Here is an 18,391-nt window from a genome sequence, read left to right as displayed (position 1 = left end):
TTAACTATCTATGTTATGTTACGTCGCCGTTTTTATGCCCATTGCTCTGTTTTCGTTTTTAGGGCTTGGTTTTTTCACAGTCAAGAAAGAAAGAGTTAAGTTGAAGCTCCCCCTTTTTTGAGCTCACAAATTTGAGAAGAGAGAGAAATAATGGCGGAGATTGAAAACCAGAAAGGATTTCAAATTGATTTGGGGAATCTTTTCGCTTTTAACCCTAATCACTATTTCCCTGTTATCCCATCTTCAAGGTAAACTTTTGCATTGCTTTTTCGTCTGAAATTGTTAGAAATTTGCCTTTTTGGTGTACTCATGTTCAAATTTCTGAAGTTTATTATACTGGGTTGTTTTTTCTCTCGTTTTGTTCAATTTAGGTTAGCCATTAAATGTGTATGAGTTGTCTTGCTAATATTTTTACGATTGTTGAACTTAGTTTAGTGCCGTACAAAGAACTGGAACATTTTATGCTTAATTTTAGAATCATGGTGATATTCCTGATGCAGATTGGTAACTATAGCGTATAGTAAAACTATATAGATTCATGTGCCTGCTCATTATGTAGAGTGCTGAGGTTGAGATCCCATTGGAAGTTTTGGGAAGTCATCACTTGAGCTATTGCAAGGACACGAAATTTAGTACTGGGAATCAAAATTGGAGTTGAGGGGATGGGGGATTCAATTTGTACGTGGTAGATGCGAGTTCCATTGCCAAAAAGAGGTGAATAAAAGAAGTTGTTGAGCTAGTAAAGAAAGATGAATCAGAGTTTATTTAGTAGTGGTAAGTGAGAAATTCGTGTCCAGATGTTTTGGAGGAAGGGGAAAAAAAAGGAAATGTTTAGCATAAAACGGTGACCATTTTGGGGCGAGAGTGCTGGTGGAGTTGTGTGCAAACAGGAGTGGGTTTAGGATGCCTTGTGCTGGGTGACACTCTGACATTAGTTTACCGACGGCTTTCTTCTGAAGATTGATACCTCATGGGTAGAGAGCTAGAGAACCTTGCTGCTATACACCCTGCTATCTGTCTTGGGTGTACAAATCGCTATTTGGGACTGCCAATACTTGAAGTCTTGAAATTCTATCCATTTGCTTCGAGTTTGTGAGTGGCACTTGTTTATTATGTGTAACTGCAACAAGAAAAAGAATATCATTTATTTCATCTACGCGGTTTGGGGAAGTCTAGATGAATGTAGCCTTACCTTTAAGTAGCCAAAGACTGTTTTTGAAGTTATCTTCCGGATTTTGTTGATTTTGATAATGTCTCCTGTGAAACTCGCACTAATTCGTGAACCCATATTTTAATTTGTGAAGTTTTTTTTAATTGGGGTTGTTTTTTACTCTATTTTTGTTCGATTTGTTTGAAATTAACTTGTGGGTTTTGTTGATTTTTATTTTAGGGGAAAAACAAAAAAACAAAATTTGTCCCCTTTTTAGTTTATTAGGTATTTGTTGAATTGGTATAAAGAGAAACTGATTGTTTGTTTGTTTTAAACTGAAGGGAGGAGTTGGTGAAAGAATGCCTGGAGAAGGGAACAGAACTAGCACAAGCAATTGCAGATTCCCTCTTCAACTTGCCTGCTACTGAAGATGTTGATGGACCCATTGTCAAATTGCCTCCACCGACTACTAGACTTCCTAGGCAGAAGCATGTAAATGCTCTATCTTTATCTCTTGCTTTTGTATTTTTTTGAGTATTTTCTTTGTTCCTGGCCTGTTTCGGTGGCGATGATATGAGTTTGGTTTTTCATTAATTATAAGTCGACTTCATACCAGCGACTTCATACGTCGCCATACTATTTCCAAGTCCAAGTAAGTGAATTTGACCTTACTCATTCAAGTAAGCAAGTAGTCGAGTTCCTTCGCCTCCGATTTCTCTGACTCATAAAGGGTCTTACGGTCGGAAGAACTACCTAAAACTTTTTTGATGTTACATGCATTCCTAGCGTACTTAAAACTTATTTAAAATGCCAGTTTCGAGTTGTTGAACAATGAAGATGGGCTTGTTGTTTGATATGACCTAATATAATTAGAACTGAGTGCAATTACAAAATATGAGATTGTGTTACCAGCTTAGTGGACGAGTGTTGATTTTTTTTCGCTGGTCTTGGTTGTATAAGAACCAGACATGTTTTGAAACATCTAGAGCATTGACCCCCTAATGGTGCATATTTGAGCTTTATATGCAAAGGAAGAACATTGGCTGTAACATTAAAAACAAACATTTGGCTCTTGGAAATCTGAAATCACATAGTTAGTGATAGCTGAAATTATCAGGGGATGTTGGTATCATGATCTTTGATATCTTAAATTAGTTTCAAGCTCTCCTATATGACTCTTTCTTTCTAAAAGACTTAGGCCCTGTTCTGTTCGACTTATTTTGACTTATTTCAGACAAAATAAGTTCAGATAAGTTCAGTTAAGTTCAGATAAGTTCAGATAATATAAGTTCAGTCAAAATAAGTCCAATAGAACGGAGCCTTAGATGGGTGTTGCTAGGGGGGATTGTACATTAGAACCATGAGGATGCGGCTTTTAGCATTACAAATTGCAAGTTGATGAACTTAGTTCTGGAATGTATCTTCTTCTAACTGATGATAGTCAACTGCTTCAGTAGGCATTGCTTTCAACAGTATCACTCCATTTTGCTGCATCTGTAATTATATGATTAGGAGGTATCATGTTCGAAAGTATGGCTAAACTGTGATTTATGTGTCTGTCACTTTCTTCTCCAGCTCCCCAAAGCACAGCCACAAACAAAGTGGGAGGCTTTTGCACAGAAGAAGGGTAAGCCGATTAGTTTTTTTATTTTTAATAAATGTCTTTGGGATTACTTCATGACAGCAAACCAATTAATTTACCTTGATCTGAAACAACTTTCCAGGCATAAAGAAGCGCAAGAAAGACAAAATTGCATATGATGAAAGGACTGGTGCTTGGAAGCGCACCTACGGGTATGATCGTGCAAATGATAAAGATGATATTCCTATTATTGATGCCAAGCCAACTGATGGTAACGAATTTCCCTTGTATTCAGAATTTTTCGAGCTGACATATATCAAAGTGAATTTTCCATGCTAAAGTTATTAATGTTGTCTGGAAAATCTGTCTTCCGTGACCGCTGTGTCTTATTTTGGGTAATTGCAGAGCCTGGCTTGGATCCTTTTGCAAAGCGAAAAGCTGAGAAGAAGCAGCGAGTAGAGAACAATGAGAAGAATCATTTGAAGAATCTAAAGGTGGCTTCAAAGATTGGTGCCCTGCCGAGGTATTGTCCTTTCACCTAATTAATGCCGCTTCTATTTCCTTCCTGGGAAACAAGATCTGTTATTTGGCTGTATTTTACAGAGTGCTTTACCTAACAATTACCTGTATTAGTAAGGGAATTAACGGTTTAATTTCCCTACAACACAACCAAAGGCCAGTGGTCTCAACGACTGCTCAGGAGCCAGCTTCAATCTCGATATTCGTTGCCATTGACGAAGAACACCGACCTATCTAATTGAATAAGAAACTCAAAGTATAACTAATATCCATCCTGCAAGTTATTTGATTTGATACTCCGTAATATATTAACAATAATTTAATTGGTATATCCAGTCCCGAGTAGGGGGGTATAACAATAACAACTACTTTCCAGTTAGGATCTTGAATAGTCTTTGAAGATTTTTATGTACACAGTCCTATCTTTGACCAGCGCAAATTAATAAATGTATTACTCTGTATTATTCTTGACTTGATTCGATTCTTTTTTCATCTGTTCTCAGAAATTTTAGACCATGAGAGCAATAATTATCTGATATACAGTGTAGTTCTTGTGCCTTTATATGTCTCTTTGAGGCTTACTGTGACACGCTTTCCCTCAACTCCATTGTGGGTTGCTTTTAATACTTCTTATTGATATAGTTCATGTTTACCTTGTGTTTATTTCAATAATTGTGTTTCTGCTTTTCTTAATTCTAGTCAATAACTATTTCATGAGTTGTAAACCTTGTCAACTTGATGAAGGAGATGTTTTCCTTGCATTTCATACTTTCCACTTTCTTCTTTCGTTTTAACTTCCTGTCCTCTCCAGCTTTCTCGTGGCAATTCTTTTTGTCTGCCTTAGTCCTCTTCTTGCTATTTTGCATATGTTTACCTGTTCTATTGGTATCCTGCTCATTAAACAGTCATGCGTTGCTAGCTTCCTTCGAATTATTAGTATGTTACCTGTTCTAATGACATCCTGATGTTGGTAAGACATTGGAGATTTAAAACCTCAACATCGACTAACTCATTTTGCTGCTAAATCACTCTTGCCCAGCATGATATATTGTCCAACAGTACACGTAGCCATATAGGTTTCGCTTCAATTTTGTGATTCATCGATGCTTAATATTAGCTCTACGTAAGAGAGTATGAATTAATTATTGATAATTCATGTTAAACGTCTTCTAGTTGTAATTTAATATTCAGTATGTCAAGACAAAACATAATGTTTCTGGATTTTTTTTTTTCACGGGCCTTGAACAGATTACAAAGTATGCAGCTATTGAATTTACAACATTAAGCATAATTCATTATTCACATTTAAGTATATTTCTGCCTTGCAAAATACATTGGGATTTACTTGTTAGTTTAGTAGTCAGTCTACGTAGAGCCCTTGGCAAATTTTTATTTTGCAATCTACCCCTCATTTTTGTGAATGTCACCCTCAGCCAACACCACGTTTCAAAATTTTCATGTTGCGTATATCTGTTTGCAAGTTGCTGTACTTATTGCCTTCAGAAGAAGATGCTGATAACAGTTGTTTTTTTCTTTCCCAGCCATGTTCAACTAGCTGCTACAGCATTGCCCATAAGTGGAAGTCATGCCGCTCCAAAGAAACTCAACAAAACTGAACTAGAGGAAGTTGCTGGTGCAGCTGCAACATCCACAGCTAGTATCGGGAAATTTGACAAAAAATTACCTGGAGAAAAGCCATTAAAAAACAAAGGGAAACATCGAAAGGTTTGTGTCTCCGTAATTCTCATTTTTAATTCTGTCATTTCAACTTCCTTAAACTGATATGTTCACTTTGTCATTGCCCTTTAAATTGCTGGTTTTTCCAGTTTCTACCTGTTGCACAAGGAAAGGGTATGGGTTTGCAAGAGAAAGAACAAACTGATAAGATTCTGAACAAGCTCTTCTCCAAGCATTCTCACGAGTCACTTAATGTCAACAAGGTATGCTAAATTGCAGGACTCACCAGTTAACTTTGAACACAAACATTTGCTAAATTGACTGGTTTCTGCCATTGAACTCAGATTGAAGTATTGACTTGGTTTTTGGATATCATTTACAGGCTGTTAGAAATATCAATTTGCAGCAGGAGAAGCAGCAACAAAGGAACAAACGAGACAAGGGTTCCTCAAGTAAGTTGGATCCGAAGAAAAAATCTTTCAAGAAATCCCCATATAAAGGATCTTCAAACAAGGGATCTTCAAACAAGGGATCTTCAAAGAAGGGGTCATTTAAATCAAAATCATCTTAGAACTGTTTAATCTTAGACAACCACAAAAATTCTCCGTAAGCTACTTCTCTAAGTTTAATATCATACATGTGTATGTATGTAGTAGTATGAGACATCAAAATTTTGGCTATTTATGCAATTCCAATTCGAGTTTGTTATTTCTCTCTACTCTCATTTCCTAGAAGAGCTTGCTGGTAGAATTTGAAACTGGGAATACTAGTATTATGCAGCAATTTGTGGAAATCTTCTAATTGTAAGGAATCTATGCTTCTGAATTTTGGGAATCCTTGTACCTCTATGAAAGTAAAGTGTCGTTGTCCGCATGCAAATTTCAAAAGTACATTCTTGACTGGATTCAGGATCGTTCAGGTATCTTGTTTGGGGGCATTGATTTCAGGAATTTGTTTGTAATTTTGATATAATTTATGTGGATTTACATCATGTAACAAGTAACAAGAGGCATTTAGATTTATGGAGATCGAGTCATTGAGCTCATTGACCTAAATTAGCATTATACAATTAATGATGTGTGTCTTCCCTTAGTTGCTCCTGAATCGAGAACAAGTTCAAAGACTCCAAATATCATTCCTCCGTAGAAAGTCCACAGTACGTTCGGATCCGTCTTAAATTAAACCAACTATGATCTCAATATAAGGTATAAGGAATTCGAGATCTCACTTTTAATCTGATAGGTAAATTAAGTATGAAAACTCATGTATGTTCTATGATAATAGAACGTATTTTAATAGGAAACTAGTGTGTGGCCCGGGCGTTGCTCCGGATTTTACTTTTAGGCGGGTTTACGTTTTTGAAAAATGTGCCCAATTTTAAAAGATTGTATTTTACATTTATATGTGAAAATATGACAAACATTGTAGCTGGTTGAGATGGTATGAAGTGAAACTTTTAATCCATGAGGTTTGATGTTCGATCCTTGCTACATGCTTTTTTGGTTGTCAATAACATACCATGATGCTTATTAGTGGTGACATGGCGTAATACGGAGGGAGTCTACGTGACACATATACGTTTTCACAAACGCCTTTTAATATATTAGTATAGATAGGAAAACTCTAGGTGGCCAAAACCCTAGATTAGATTTAGGAAGTTTTAGGAAAATTCCCAAAACCCTAACCATGCATCTAGGGCAGTCGTCCATAGTGAAGCTTGTGGCCCAAGTTTACTTGATGTGCAAGTGAGCTTGGTGCCCAAGCTCACACGCACAACCCAGCGGCGCTAGCTAGCAGCATGCGCTCGCACACATGATGGGCTCACTAGTAGAAAAACGCTTATTTGCATCCACGCAATTGCCACGCCATTCTGAACATGTGACGCAAATGACAAATTTTAGCATAAAATTTAGTCATTTGCGTCGCAACTTTGTTAAACTGCGAGGCAAATGACTCTAGGATGCACCCTAGAGTCATTTACGTCGCAGATTAATAAAGCTGCGAGGCAAATGAATCAATCAAGTGCGTCGCACATTTATTAATCTGCGAGTCAAATGACTCTGGGAGCAACCTAGAGTCATTTACCTCGCAGATTAATAAATGTGCGACGCAGATGTATGGGCTGGGCCTGCCATATTCCTTCAACATTATTTCAGATATGATAGAAGTACTGTAGACTACCCTACATTAATTCGCCGCTCAGCTCCTCACTTTCTCTCTCATCCTCTTCTTAGAAACTCCCATTTTCGACGGCGACTTCATCTGAAATCTCCTCTAACCAACCTATCTTAATTTGTCAATTTTAGTGAATAAGCAAAACCCTAGGATCCGCGGCGAAGAAGGAGACATCGATCTCGAAGCAGTACATCTCGATTTATGAAGGTTCACCCATTTTTGAAGGTTGGGATCTCCGATTCACCTTGTCGTCGTCCTTGAGTAAGTTGTTGCCGAAGAATTTGCTATCTCCTGCTGTAATTTCGAAGTCCATTAGAGTTTTCCTTTCCTATGTTAATTTTGCGAATCTAGGGTTTTGGTTATTTGTTATGGATTTGTTCAATCGTCGATAGTTCTGGTCGATTTAGAAGTGTTTGAATTTGAAATTTTGATTATGATGCTGATTTTAGTGTTTAATTATAGATTTAGTGCAAATTTATTTAATTAGGGTTTTTAATTGCATTTTAAAATGTAAATCAAATTAAGCCGAGGTCTTTGATTCTAGTTGTTTTTCCGCAATTGGATTTGGTATTTTTTAATCTTGCATTCGCAAACTTTTTCAATTTAAAAGTTTTTAATTTTGATTTTTTATTCGGACTGTGAAGAATTTGAGGTCGTATTTGGATGCAAGGCTAGATGGAGCGAAATCATGGGCAGTTGGGTGAACATTTGTGATATTTGGATTAAGAAGTTGCTGAAATGTCCTCTGCAAATATAGGAGATGTAGGACCAGGTAGTACAATGGCTTACAGTGATCAGAATGGTTCATCTAGTTCTTTGGATTGGTTAGGGAAAGAGATGCTTGAATTAAGACTCGGAGACCGAGCGGACCGCGCTGATGATAGGGTAAGCTTTAGTTTTCTTTTTCTCTACATGTTCTTACAAGTAATTTTTTCATCTTTGTTTTTGGAGTACAAATAGAAATACTGAATTTGTATGTATAAATATTGCATACAAATAATTGGTTATTATTGAAGGGGACAAATAGAGTACTTATACAAAGAGGGAAGGAGAAGCTTTGAGCAAATATACTTGTTGAAATTTTTTGGTTGAAATTTTCTGATGATTTATGTTGTTTTTTGTTCGATTAATTTAATTAATTTTTATTGGGTTTTTTCTGCAGGAAGTAATTCAATTGATCATTCGGGTACTTCTCAAGGTAAGCTGCAAATATACTTGTTTTAGTCTTCTTCTAATTGGCCCAATCACTGTTTAAACAATTCTACTATCAAATGATTCGGCAATGTTTTTCAATTCCTGTATATATCAAAGATCAAATGGTCCGTTGCAAGGTCTGGGACTTAAGTCTCACATTGGTCGTATGGGAGGCTGATGTGGGGTTTATGATCATGGGCTCTCCTCCCCTTGAGCTAGCTTTTGGTGATGGCTCTCCTATGGTCCTGTATCAATGGGACAGAGGGATCATTTTTTCCCCTTATACGGGGGGCGGGGTTGGAGTTAATCTTCAATTGTTGTTCTGTAATCTTATTTAGGTGGTGATAATTGTGTAAAATTCTCAATAGGAATGTTTTTTCAACATTTGATCATAGATGAATTGTTGTGAGTTTGAAGTTAATATTTAATATTTATGTGCAGGAAGTACTGCTAATACAATAAGTGGAGACAATTCAGATAATGCGTCTGTTTTCTCTTTTATATCCGGTAAGGTTCCTTTTGCTGAAGAGTTTTGATATGTGTGAGAATGAAGTGTTGATCACTATATTTGCTGATTCGAGCTTTTGCTTAATGTCTATACAGATAAGTTAACATCGATAAAATTGAATTTATTCAACTCCTCTAAGCCACACAAACTAAGTCGTGAATTTCTTTCCTTGGAGAAATTGGGATTTCGACGAGCTTTCCTTGTTTTAAGCTATCTAGGAGGGTAATGTATCATTCATGTCTTTTGTTTTAGCTGGATGTTGTGGCATTACCTAGAGCCTAATTGTGATTATACTTATCTCTTTCTAGGAGGAAGCTTGAGGATGTAGCTTCTGTTCGCTATATTAAAGGTCTAGTATCTGAAAGTGAAAAACTTACTATGGGATCTTTTGAGAACCTGGTGTGGGGTCGATATGGTGATGGTATTGCTTTGTGTGCAGAGATGGGACCTAGTGTACCTGGAAGCACACGGCAGGTTAGTGCATGAATCAATGCTCAGCAGAGCAACTGGCAGTGTTTGAAATTAGCTGATCATCTAAAGCTGGTATATTTTTTACCTTGCAGGATATATATTTTTGTTCCAGTTTCCAGGATCATCCACAGCAGTCAGGTAATTCTTGCATAAACATTTCGTGTTATACAAAAAGTTAGAATGGTGCTACGTGTTTCTCAATTCTCTGCGAGTAACTGAAAATTGACGTGTGTTTTCTTACTCCAGTTTTCTGGTCACTTTTTTCACCTTGCCGAAATGGCGTGCCTCATCAAGTTGATCCCTCCTTGTCACTTTCATTTAGGTTGGTGAATTTTGACTTTGACATTTTATTATAATGACTTTGGCTTAGACTTCACTCTTTAACTCAGTCTCACTTGTAGCAGTTCAATAACACAACAACCTCCAATAGCAGTTCCTGATTCAGGAGGCTTCGGCCTAACAGCTTTGCAGCCAGGTATTTTAGATGGCCCACTGTTGACTGTATCCTCCCCTCTTCAGCCAACTCATTACCTCTGAAGTCACTCACTCTTAAACTTGTTTACTTCTTTTTCTTTTTCAACATTCTGGAGGGACCAATGAGCATAGAGATGTAATTATTTTATTTATTTTTCCTAATTTCTTCTCCAACACAAAAAAAAAACATTGTGGTAAGGAGGGATCACAGTGATTAAGCGCCTTGGAGCTATTTGTGAATATGTTAAAGCAGTTAACACAAGAATCAAGAATATGATTCCGGGCAGCAGCTATTTTTTTTTTGTTGGGTGTCAAGAGAAACCGTTAGATGGAATATATTGTTGTAGATATTTCAAGCTTTTGTATTGTAAGTCTTACTGATTTGATGTGGTTCTATTTAATAATATGAGTTGTCCACCATATATATATATATATGTATATATTAAAATGAAACCTATTTTTTTTACAAAATTCAAAGTCATTTGCGTCGCACATTAGCTTAATGTGCGACGCAAATGGCTTTTTTTTTTATGGCGCCAAAAGGTCATTTGCCACGCACATTAGCTTAATGTGCGTGGCAAATGACTTTTCAGCATGGCGCCAGAAAAGTCAATTGCGTCGCACATTTAGCTAATGTGCGTGGCAAATGAGAGTCATTTGCGTCGCACTTTTGTGCGACGCAAATGACTTTTAGTCTTTTGCGTCGCGACCTTTTGCGTCGCGCAATGTGCGACGCAAATGACCTTAAATGAGCGATGCAAATGAGCCATTTTCCACTAGTGGCTTTGGGCCTGCGCGCATGTGTTTGTGCTCGAGATAGTATCTTTTTGGAAAGACAACACATTTTCAAAATGAAAAGTGGGAGAAAAGTAGACCTCGAAGAACTTCGAGTCGATACAACAAACTCTGGAGAATAATCAAGATGTGTTAGGTTATGAAAAATCCAATGTAAATGTGGAAAAACCTAAATTGTCAGAATCCATGTTAAATGTACATAATCAATTAGCATAATTTAGGAGACATACAATAAATGATGCGTTCCCTTCCTAGCTGCTCCCGAACCGAACAAGAACAAGTCTATGACTCCAAACGTCGTCTCTCTACAGAAAGTCCATAGTACATTCGGATCCACCTTAAACTCAACCAACTATGATTTAAATCTAAGGTGTTAGGAATTTGAGATCTCACTTTATGTGATTGGCAAAGTATGTTGTGTGTTGTTATTTTTCATGATCATACAACCTCTATTTATAGAAAATAGGAAAACCCTAAAGTGTCAAACCTTAGAAGTAAATTAGGAAATTTTGGGAAAAATCCCAAAACCCTAAAACATAAGGCAATTGGCCAACACAAGGCTTGTGGTCGAAGTTACTTGTCGTGCAAGTAAACTTGGCGCACAAGCCAAGTGCACAGCCTTACGCGCGCTGGCCAGCCAACCAGGCGTTGGGCCTGTGCGTTGGCGTTGCGCATTGGGCATGTGCCTTGCGCGTTGGCGATATCGTTGCATTGCGCTTATATTGCAGGTTGGCTCGTCGAGTGATGGGTCGACGCATGCGTGTTGGCCCATCGCTCGTCGTGCTACCGATTTGTTTTCCGACTCAAACAATATTTTCGTTTCCGATAATATTTCCGATTTCGACAATATTTCCGATTCCGGTAATATTTCTGTTTCCGACAATATTTCTATTTCCAGTAATCTTTTCCGATTCGAACCATATTTCCAACTCCGATAATATATATGTTTCTGATATAAACCATATTTCCGTTTACAGCAATATTTTCATTTCCGGTAACAATATAACTTCGATAATATTTCTGATACGAACCATTCCGCTTCCGGCAATATATTCGTTTCGGACAAATATTCACGTATTTGCCTTTTGGTGATTTGTTTACTCTCACGGAAAAATGTGCCCAATATATATTATTAGAGTATTTACTGAAATAATATTCACCTAAATACTTGATCCTTTCACGCAATATTTGTGTAATCCAACGGGTTCAGTCAAAATTAAGTTGTGGCATTAACAATATTAATTTCAATTGAACTAAAGCGGCCTCTAGATAGGAATTCAGATCACTTGATCTCACTGAATAACTAACTTGTGTAATTAATACCGAATCACATTTGTTAGACTTAACATTAAATGCATTAAATACAAACTTGGACCAAAGGCATTTTTTCTTCAGTCTCCCACTTGTACTTAGGGACAAGTGTGCATTTCCTAATTCCTTTGTCGCTTGATGCCTGCTCATGAACATAAGGTAAGACTAGTCATCCTTATTACGTCACGAGGTATTTGTTGGTGTCAGAGTTCAACTGATCAAATAAACAGATGATCATAGCCTATGCATTTTACATTTTAATTAGGATATCTGAGCCCGACCATGTATTTTACATTTTCTAGCTCTCCGAGTGGCCTTGTAGAACTTTTGGCATCTCATCCCAATTTATGGCAGGACAATCGCAATCTTGCGATCTTGGGGTTGGACTTCGTTTGATAGGTGATTACCCAAGCGTTGTCGTTATATCCTCCTTTTATGGTGCGACGGTTGACAACGTCGAAATAAGTAGTTCTCAAACAAGTAATCTCAAATCACTCAGGTATTGAGGATTAGTGTCTACTGAGTTTATGAAATTTACTTATGACAGATTTTCATCTCTTACAATAAAGTTTCATATATAGGTCTGTCCGATACTAATCTTACCAAGTAAGTATCTGTGCAAATGATTACGATATTTCCATGTCCACATAGTTCAATAAAAAAAACTACTAGTCATCTTGCATTACGGCCGTCTAACATTTTATATGTGTCCACCTTTATAGAAAACTTTCGACCAGGGATCATTTTCAATTTTTGACATTCAAGTTCACTTGATAGACGTTTCTTAGTTATAGGACTGGTCTTGACAGTCTATCTTGAACATATATTGTCAAATTGAAATGACTCGTTAAATGGAAAAATGAAATTATTCATTTCTATGAATGGTTAACCATAAATGTTTTACAAAGTATTTAAACTCTAAAAACTTAAAAACATTCAAAAGGACATTAAAGCCATTCTCCTATATGCTTGATTCACATAGTTGTAGTGTGTTAGTTGTGCTTCGCTTGCGGCAGATGTTTTGTTAATGGATCTGAGATGTCATCAGTTCCAATCTTGCGTATCTTGATTTATTGTCCTTCAACGAATTCTCGTAGAATGTGAAATCTACGAAGTGCATAATTGACTCTATGGTGGTGTTTAGGCTCTTTGGCCTGGGAAATAGCTATTGGTCCTTTTAATGGAGGGGACTACACCAAGCTCACCAATTAACTTCCTTAGCCAAATTTCTTCCTTTGTTGCTTCATGTGCAGCAATGTACTCCGCTTCAATTGTACAATCCGCAATAGTGTTTTGCTTAGCACTTTTCCAGCTTACTGTACCTTTGTTGAGGCAGAAGACAAACCCGGATACTGATCTGAATTCATCTTTGTATGTTAGGAAGCTTGCGTCCGTATTGCCTTTAACAGTCAATTCATCATCTCCACCATAGACTAGGAAATCATCCTTATGCCTTTTTAGGCACTTAAGAATGTTCTTGGCAACAGTCCAATGTACCTCTCCTGGGTCTAATTGCTATATACTCGTAGCACTGAGTGCATACAAAACATATGAGGGTGTACATTGCATACATTATTGAACCAATCAATGATGCATATGGTATCCCACTCATTCTTCTTCGCTCATCTGGTGTCTTCGACTGAGTCTTGCTAAGAGTCATTCCATAAGAAATGGGTAGGTGACCTCTCTTGGAGTCGTCTTCTTGAACCCGTCAAGCACATTATTGATATAAGTATTTTGACTAAGTCCAATGATCTTCTTGGATCTATATATGTAGATCTTGATATCCAATATGTAATGTGCTTCTCTTAGATCCTTCATCGAAAAATGTTTCTCAAGCTACGTCTTTACAGAGTTCAACATAGGAATGTCAATTCCGATAATTAATATGTCATCGACATATAATACTAGGAAAGAAATCTTGCTCCCACCGACCTTCTTGTATGCACAAGATTCGTCTGCGTTCTTGACGAAGCCAAAGTCATTGACTGCTTCATCAAAACGTATATTTTAACTCCTTGATGCTTGCTTAAATCCATAAATGGATTTCTTAAGCTTGCATACCTTTGTAGCATTCTTTGGATTCTCAAAACCCTCAAGCAGTGTCATAAACACAGTTTTTATTAAAACGCCGTTTAAGAAAGAGGTTTTGACATCCACTTGCCATATTTCATAATCGTAATATGCAGTTATTGCTAACATTATTCGAATAGACTTTAGCATTTCAATTGGTGAAAAGGTTTCATCGTAATCCACACTGTGGACTTGCCTGTATCCTTTTGTAACCAATCTAGATTTAAAACTTCCAGTTTCCCGTCCTTGACTTTTATTAACTTGAAAAATCATTTGCTTCCAATGGCTTTGTAACCATCTGGAAAATTGACCAAATCCCAAACTTGGTTTTCAGACATGGAGGCTATTTCAGATAGCATGGATTCTAGCCATTGCTTGGATCTAGGTCTCATCATATCTTATTTGTAAGTCGCTGGCACATCGCTTTCCAGCAATAGAATTTCATGGCTCTCAAACATTAAGAGATCTACATATCTTTCTAGCTGAGCCTTATACCTTTGCGATCTACGCATGGAAACAACTGTAGCTGGTTCCTGGACCTCACCAGATACTTCTAAAGATATATGAGTTTCAACCTGAATATCATATTTATTATCCTCCAAAGTTTGTTGTTCTGCTCGAAGTTCTTCGAGGTCTACTTTTCTCCCACTTGTAATTTGAAAATGTGTTGTCTTTCCAAAAAGATAACATCTCGAGCAATAAACACCTTGTTCTCGTGTGTATATTAGAAGTAATACCCCTTTGTTTCCATTGGGTAGCCTAAAAGAAATCATTTTTCAGATTTAGGTTGAAGTTTCTTAGAAATTAATCATTTGACGTATACTTCACAACCCTAAATCTTAAGAAAAGACACTTTTGGATGCTTTCCAGTCGATAACTCATATTTCGACAGCTTTTAACGGAGCTCTATTTAGTGTGAGTGCAGCTGTGTTCACTACATGTCCCCAAAATTCTATTGGAAGTTAGGCTTGGCCCGTCATTGATCGAACCATGTCTAGCAAGGTCATGTTCCTCCGTTCTGACACACCGTTCCATTTTGGTGTTCCAAGAGGAGCCAATTCTGACAAGATTCCACAATCTTTCAGATTGTCATCAAATTCATAGCTCAGACTTTCACCGCCTCTATCAGAACGTGTTCCTTTAATCTTCTTGCCTAGTTGATTCTCTACTTCACTCTGAAATTTCTTGAATTTGGTAAAGGATTCAAACTTATGTCTCATTAGGATTCAGATTTATTTTCTATATTTTGTATAAGTTGTTTATGTATGGAAGAAATAATTAGATTATAAAATAATAGTATTAACCGATATTGGTAATATTTTAGTCAAATTTTCATATTAATAAAAGCAAATATATTAACTCAAATTAACATATTATGTAATACCCCGAATTTTCGAGTATTCTATAATAAATTAATTTGGTAATTTAAGTTAATTGTTCAATTAAAACAAAGTTTTTAATGAGTTTTAACAAAAAAAAAAAAAAAAAACCTACAAGTATATTTTCATATTTTATTTTATAAATTTTCAGAAATTAGTCTCCTAGTTATACCCTAATACCTAAGCTATAAATACACTGTTATACTCAAAAACTGCCTGTGCATAATAAAGGATACCATCAAAACCCTTATTCCTCCCTCAATCGTTCCTCTGCCGTCATCACACTTTCACAATTACCTCCACCTCCTTCAATCACCTCTGGTAAATCCAATTTCTATCATCTTCTTCAACCTTATTTTGACCAAATTATATAGTTAAACTAAGAGATGCTGATTCTTTTTTTCCATGTTCCAATCAATCGAATTAAGTATTATATATTTGTGTTTCTGAGTATTGTAGACCTGATCTTTGGTAAATAAATCAGTTTTATCTTCGTCGCTTTTCATTGATATACCTTCTCCGTGAGCCTTCCATTATCTGCCCTCTTTGTTGCTCACGTCTTCTTGTTGCAGGGGATTAATGGCTTCCTAATATATATAGTACTCTGTACATTACTTGAATATTGTTTTTGAAAAAAAAAATGTGTATATATATTAAATAATATTAATTAATTACCACTTGATGCATGTAGTGTCAGGGAGTTCCATAGATTTTGTACGCATATGCATATGCTTTTTCTAGCCATCCTGTTTTACTGCCTCGGAGATTTACAACTCACCCTAACTTGTTTTATGATGGCATAATTTATTATCCTCTATTTTCTTTTAATAAGCATGAAGATTCTTATATTAATCTAACAATAAGTACTATTACGCTAATCGGTTTTGGTGATTACGGTAGACTAACTTGTCTTGTGTCCAACTAATAATGCGACTATCGTATACTAATTAAGGTTTGTTACTATTTAGTTGTAGACGAGGACTACTAGGTGACTCTTTCGGAAATCTCGTACCTTGAGATTACGCGCGTGTTTAAGGTAATTTTCAATGTCCATCATCTATAGATCCCGTTAGGAAAATTATTTTGGACATGTTTATATGTTATTATGTGTTAAGGAGATTAAGTATGATGTAGGTGAAGGAAATAGTGCCCTTGGTCCAAGTATGCATATAATATTAAGTCTAATAAATGCGGTTCAGTATTAATTAACAAGTTAATAATTCAGTGAGATCAAGTGAGCTGAATGCCTAGCTAGAGGCCGCTTCAGTTCAAGTGGAATTAATTATATTAATCTACAGCTTACTCATGACTGAACCCGTAGGGTCACACAAATAGTACGTAAACGGATCAAGTATTTAATGACATTAAATACTCCATCTATGGATATTCGGAATCGACGGATCTTGGTTTCAGTGGGAGCTGAGATCGTCATAAGCAAGAAATGAATACTCCGGAAACGATGATATTGCCGGAAACGGAAATATGGATCGTATCGGAACTATAAATATTATTCAAGTAGTAGATGTTGCCGGAAACGGAAACATGGTACGTATCGGAAAATATTAATGGAAATGGAAATATTGTCGGAATCGGAAATATTGCCGGAAACGGAAATATTGTCTGAATCGGAAATATTATCGGAATCGGAAAATAATTCCGAAAACGGAAATATTAAATATTTGTTCGAAACGGAAATTAATTCCGGAATCGGAAATGTTAAATATTGTTTGTACCGGAAAAGAATTCCGGAATCGGAAAATTAATCGGAAGCGCGTCGTAAGAATTAGCATCGGACGAGACTTGCTAGACGAAGGCCCAACACGAAGCCAGGCCCGCGTCCAGCAAGCCTGCGCGCCACACAAGGCAACCAAGGCCACGCCAGGCCCAGCGCAAGGCCAGGCCCAGCAGGCCAAGGCGCGCGCACGAGTGGGCTGCGAGCTGCGCTGCTCGCGTGGGTCGCAAGGCTTGCGTGGGCTGAGCACTCGCGAGGGTCGTGCTCGTGGGTGTTTGTGTCCGATACAAATCCTAAATCTAAAAGGGTTTGTTCAAAGATTAAATTCCTAATCCTAATAGGATAAAATAGTTAATAAGAGTTTTAATATAATTCTAATTAAGCTAATTAGTATCCTAGTAGGATTCCAATTCCTTTCCATAAACTCTATAAATATAGGCCTAGGGTCACATATTTAACAGACGATTTGAAGTATTCAAGGTAAGATTTTAAGCAAAAATCAGCCAAACACTTGCACCCAAATAGCCGAAAATCTAATAACCTTAAGGGCGATTCTAGTTGGTCAATCTTAAGGCGGATCCGGACGTGTTGTGGACTATCTACGGAGGGACGACACTTGGAGTCCTAAAGACTTGTTCTTGTTCGGTTCGGGCGCAGCTAGGGAGGGCACGCTACAAAGTGTATGCATCTAAATTATGCTATATGATTATGTGTAAATAATATGTTTCCTGGCATTATGGTTTTTCCGCATAATTTATGTTTATTCATATGTATCATAACCTAACAATGGTATCACGAGCCTCTTATTATTTTCATAATCTAAATTGCATGAACATGGTTAAATTTTACAAATTTGCAAAGAATTAAAGGGGTGATTAATTTTCGTAATTAATTGCAAATTGCGTTTATTTAATTATATGTACGCAGTTTTTCGGCAGTTTCTTCGTTACTCATCCAAATCAAGTGATTTTTGTGTCAATTCCGCATGTAAAAGGCATTCTAAAATTTTGACAAAAACATTATTTTTCGGCCGAACCCAGAATTCCCAAATTCGAAGCCTAACTATGACTTTTCGGAGGTTTTAGTTTTTCGAACGCAAAAGTTTGTAAATTTAAGATGTTAAATTAAGTATTTGCGATTCTTGTTGATAAATCTTGAGTTTTTGATTGACCTACTGTATATGTTTAACAATTATGAATGCCTAGACTTGTTAATTATACAATCTAATTTGTAATTATGATTAATTTGTTGAAATTCGAATAATTTAGAATTGATTTGATTTTCATGATTAATTAATAATTTAATTAGGTACCAATGATTAAAATCCACCATAAAAATTGTTAATTTATGT

The 18,391-nt window shown here is 36.6% G+C and overlaps 2 protein-coding genes across 2 annotated transcripts; both read left to right on the top strand.

Moving 5' to 3' along the window:
* The first annotated feature begins 62 nt into the window (after positions 1–62).
* On the top strand, positions 63–5,636 carry LOC110795006 (ribosome biogenesis regulatory protein homolog). Its single transcript, XM_021999978.2, has 8 exons — positions 63–248; positions 1,492–1,642; positions 2,726–2,777; positions 2,875–3,003; positions 3,138–3,255; positions 4,793–4,976; positions 5,078–5,191; positions 5,311–5,636. The coding sequence occupies exons 1-8, from the start codon at positions 151–153 to the stop codon at positions 5,497–5,499; spliced, it is 1,035 nt and encodes a 344-aa protein (XP_021855670.1). The 5' UTR covers positions 63–150; the 3' UTR covers positions 5,500–5,636.
* A 2,205-nt stretch (positions 5,637–7,841) lies between these two features.
* LOC110795021 (uncharacterized) lies at positions 7,842–10,203 on the top strand. The gene is made up of 8 exons (XM_056836106.1): positions 7,842–7,905; positions 8,266–8,301; positions 8,739–8,804; positions 8,901–9,027; positions 9,114–9,279; positions 9,369–9,414; positions 9,523–9,598; positions 9,678–10,203. Exons 1-8 carry the CDS (start codon positions 7,842–7,844, stop codon positions 9,811–9,813), a joined length of 717 nt encoding a protein of 238 aa, XP_056692084.1. The 3' UTR covers positions 9,814–10,203.
* The last annotated feature ends 8,188 nt before the right edge of the window (positions 10,204–18,391 follow it).

This window comes from Spinacia oleracea, chromosome 2 (genome assembly GCF_020520425.1).
Source record: "Spinacia oleracea cultivar Varoflay chromosome 2, BTI_SOV_V1, whole genome shotgun sequence".
Taxonomy (NCBI): Eukaryota; Viridiplantae; Streptophyta; class Magnoliopsida; order Caryophyllales; family Amaranthaceae; genus Spinacia; species Spinacia oleracea.
This window is presented reverse-complemented; position numbering and strand designations above follow the sequence as displayed.

What these genes read in the sequence shown, in the direction of transcription:
- LOC110795006 (XM_021999978.2), top strand. Translation starts at nt 151, where the DNA reads ATGGCGGAGATTGAAAACCAGAAAGGATTTCAAATTGATTTGGGGAAT. An exon ending in TGATGCCAAGCCAACTGATG is followed by an intron (nt 3,004 to 3,137) that starts GTAACGAATTTC and finishes GGGTAATTGCAG; the next exon opens with AGCCTGGCTTGGATCCTTTT. An exon ending in AAGATTGGTGCCCTGCCGAG is followed by an intron (nt 3,256 to 4,792) that starts GTATTGTCCTTT and finishes TTTCTTTCCCAG; the next exon opens with CCATGTTCAACTAGCTGCTA.
- LOC110795021 (XM_056836106.1), top strand. Translation starts at nt 7,842, where the DNA reads ATGTCCTCTGCAAATATAGGAGATGTAGGACCAGGTAGTACAATGGCT. An exon ending in GGCTTACAGTGATCAGAATG is followed by an intron (nt 7,906 to 8,265) that starts GTTCATCTAGTT and finishes TTTTTTCTGCAG; the next exon opens with GAAGTAATTCAATTGATCAT. An exon ending in TCCTTGTCACTTTCATTTAG is followed by an intron (nt 9,599 to 9,677) that starts GTTGGTGAATTT and finishes TCTCACTTGTAG; the next exon opens with CAGTTCAATAACACAACAAC.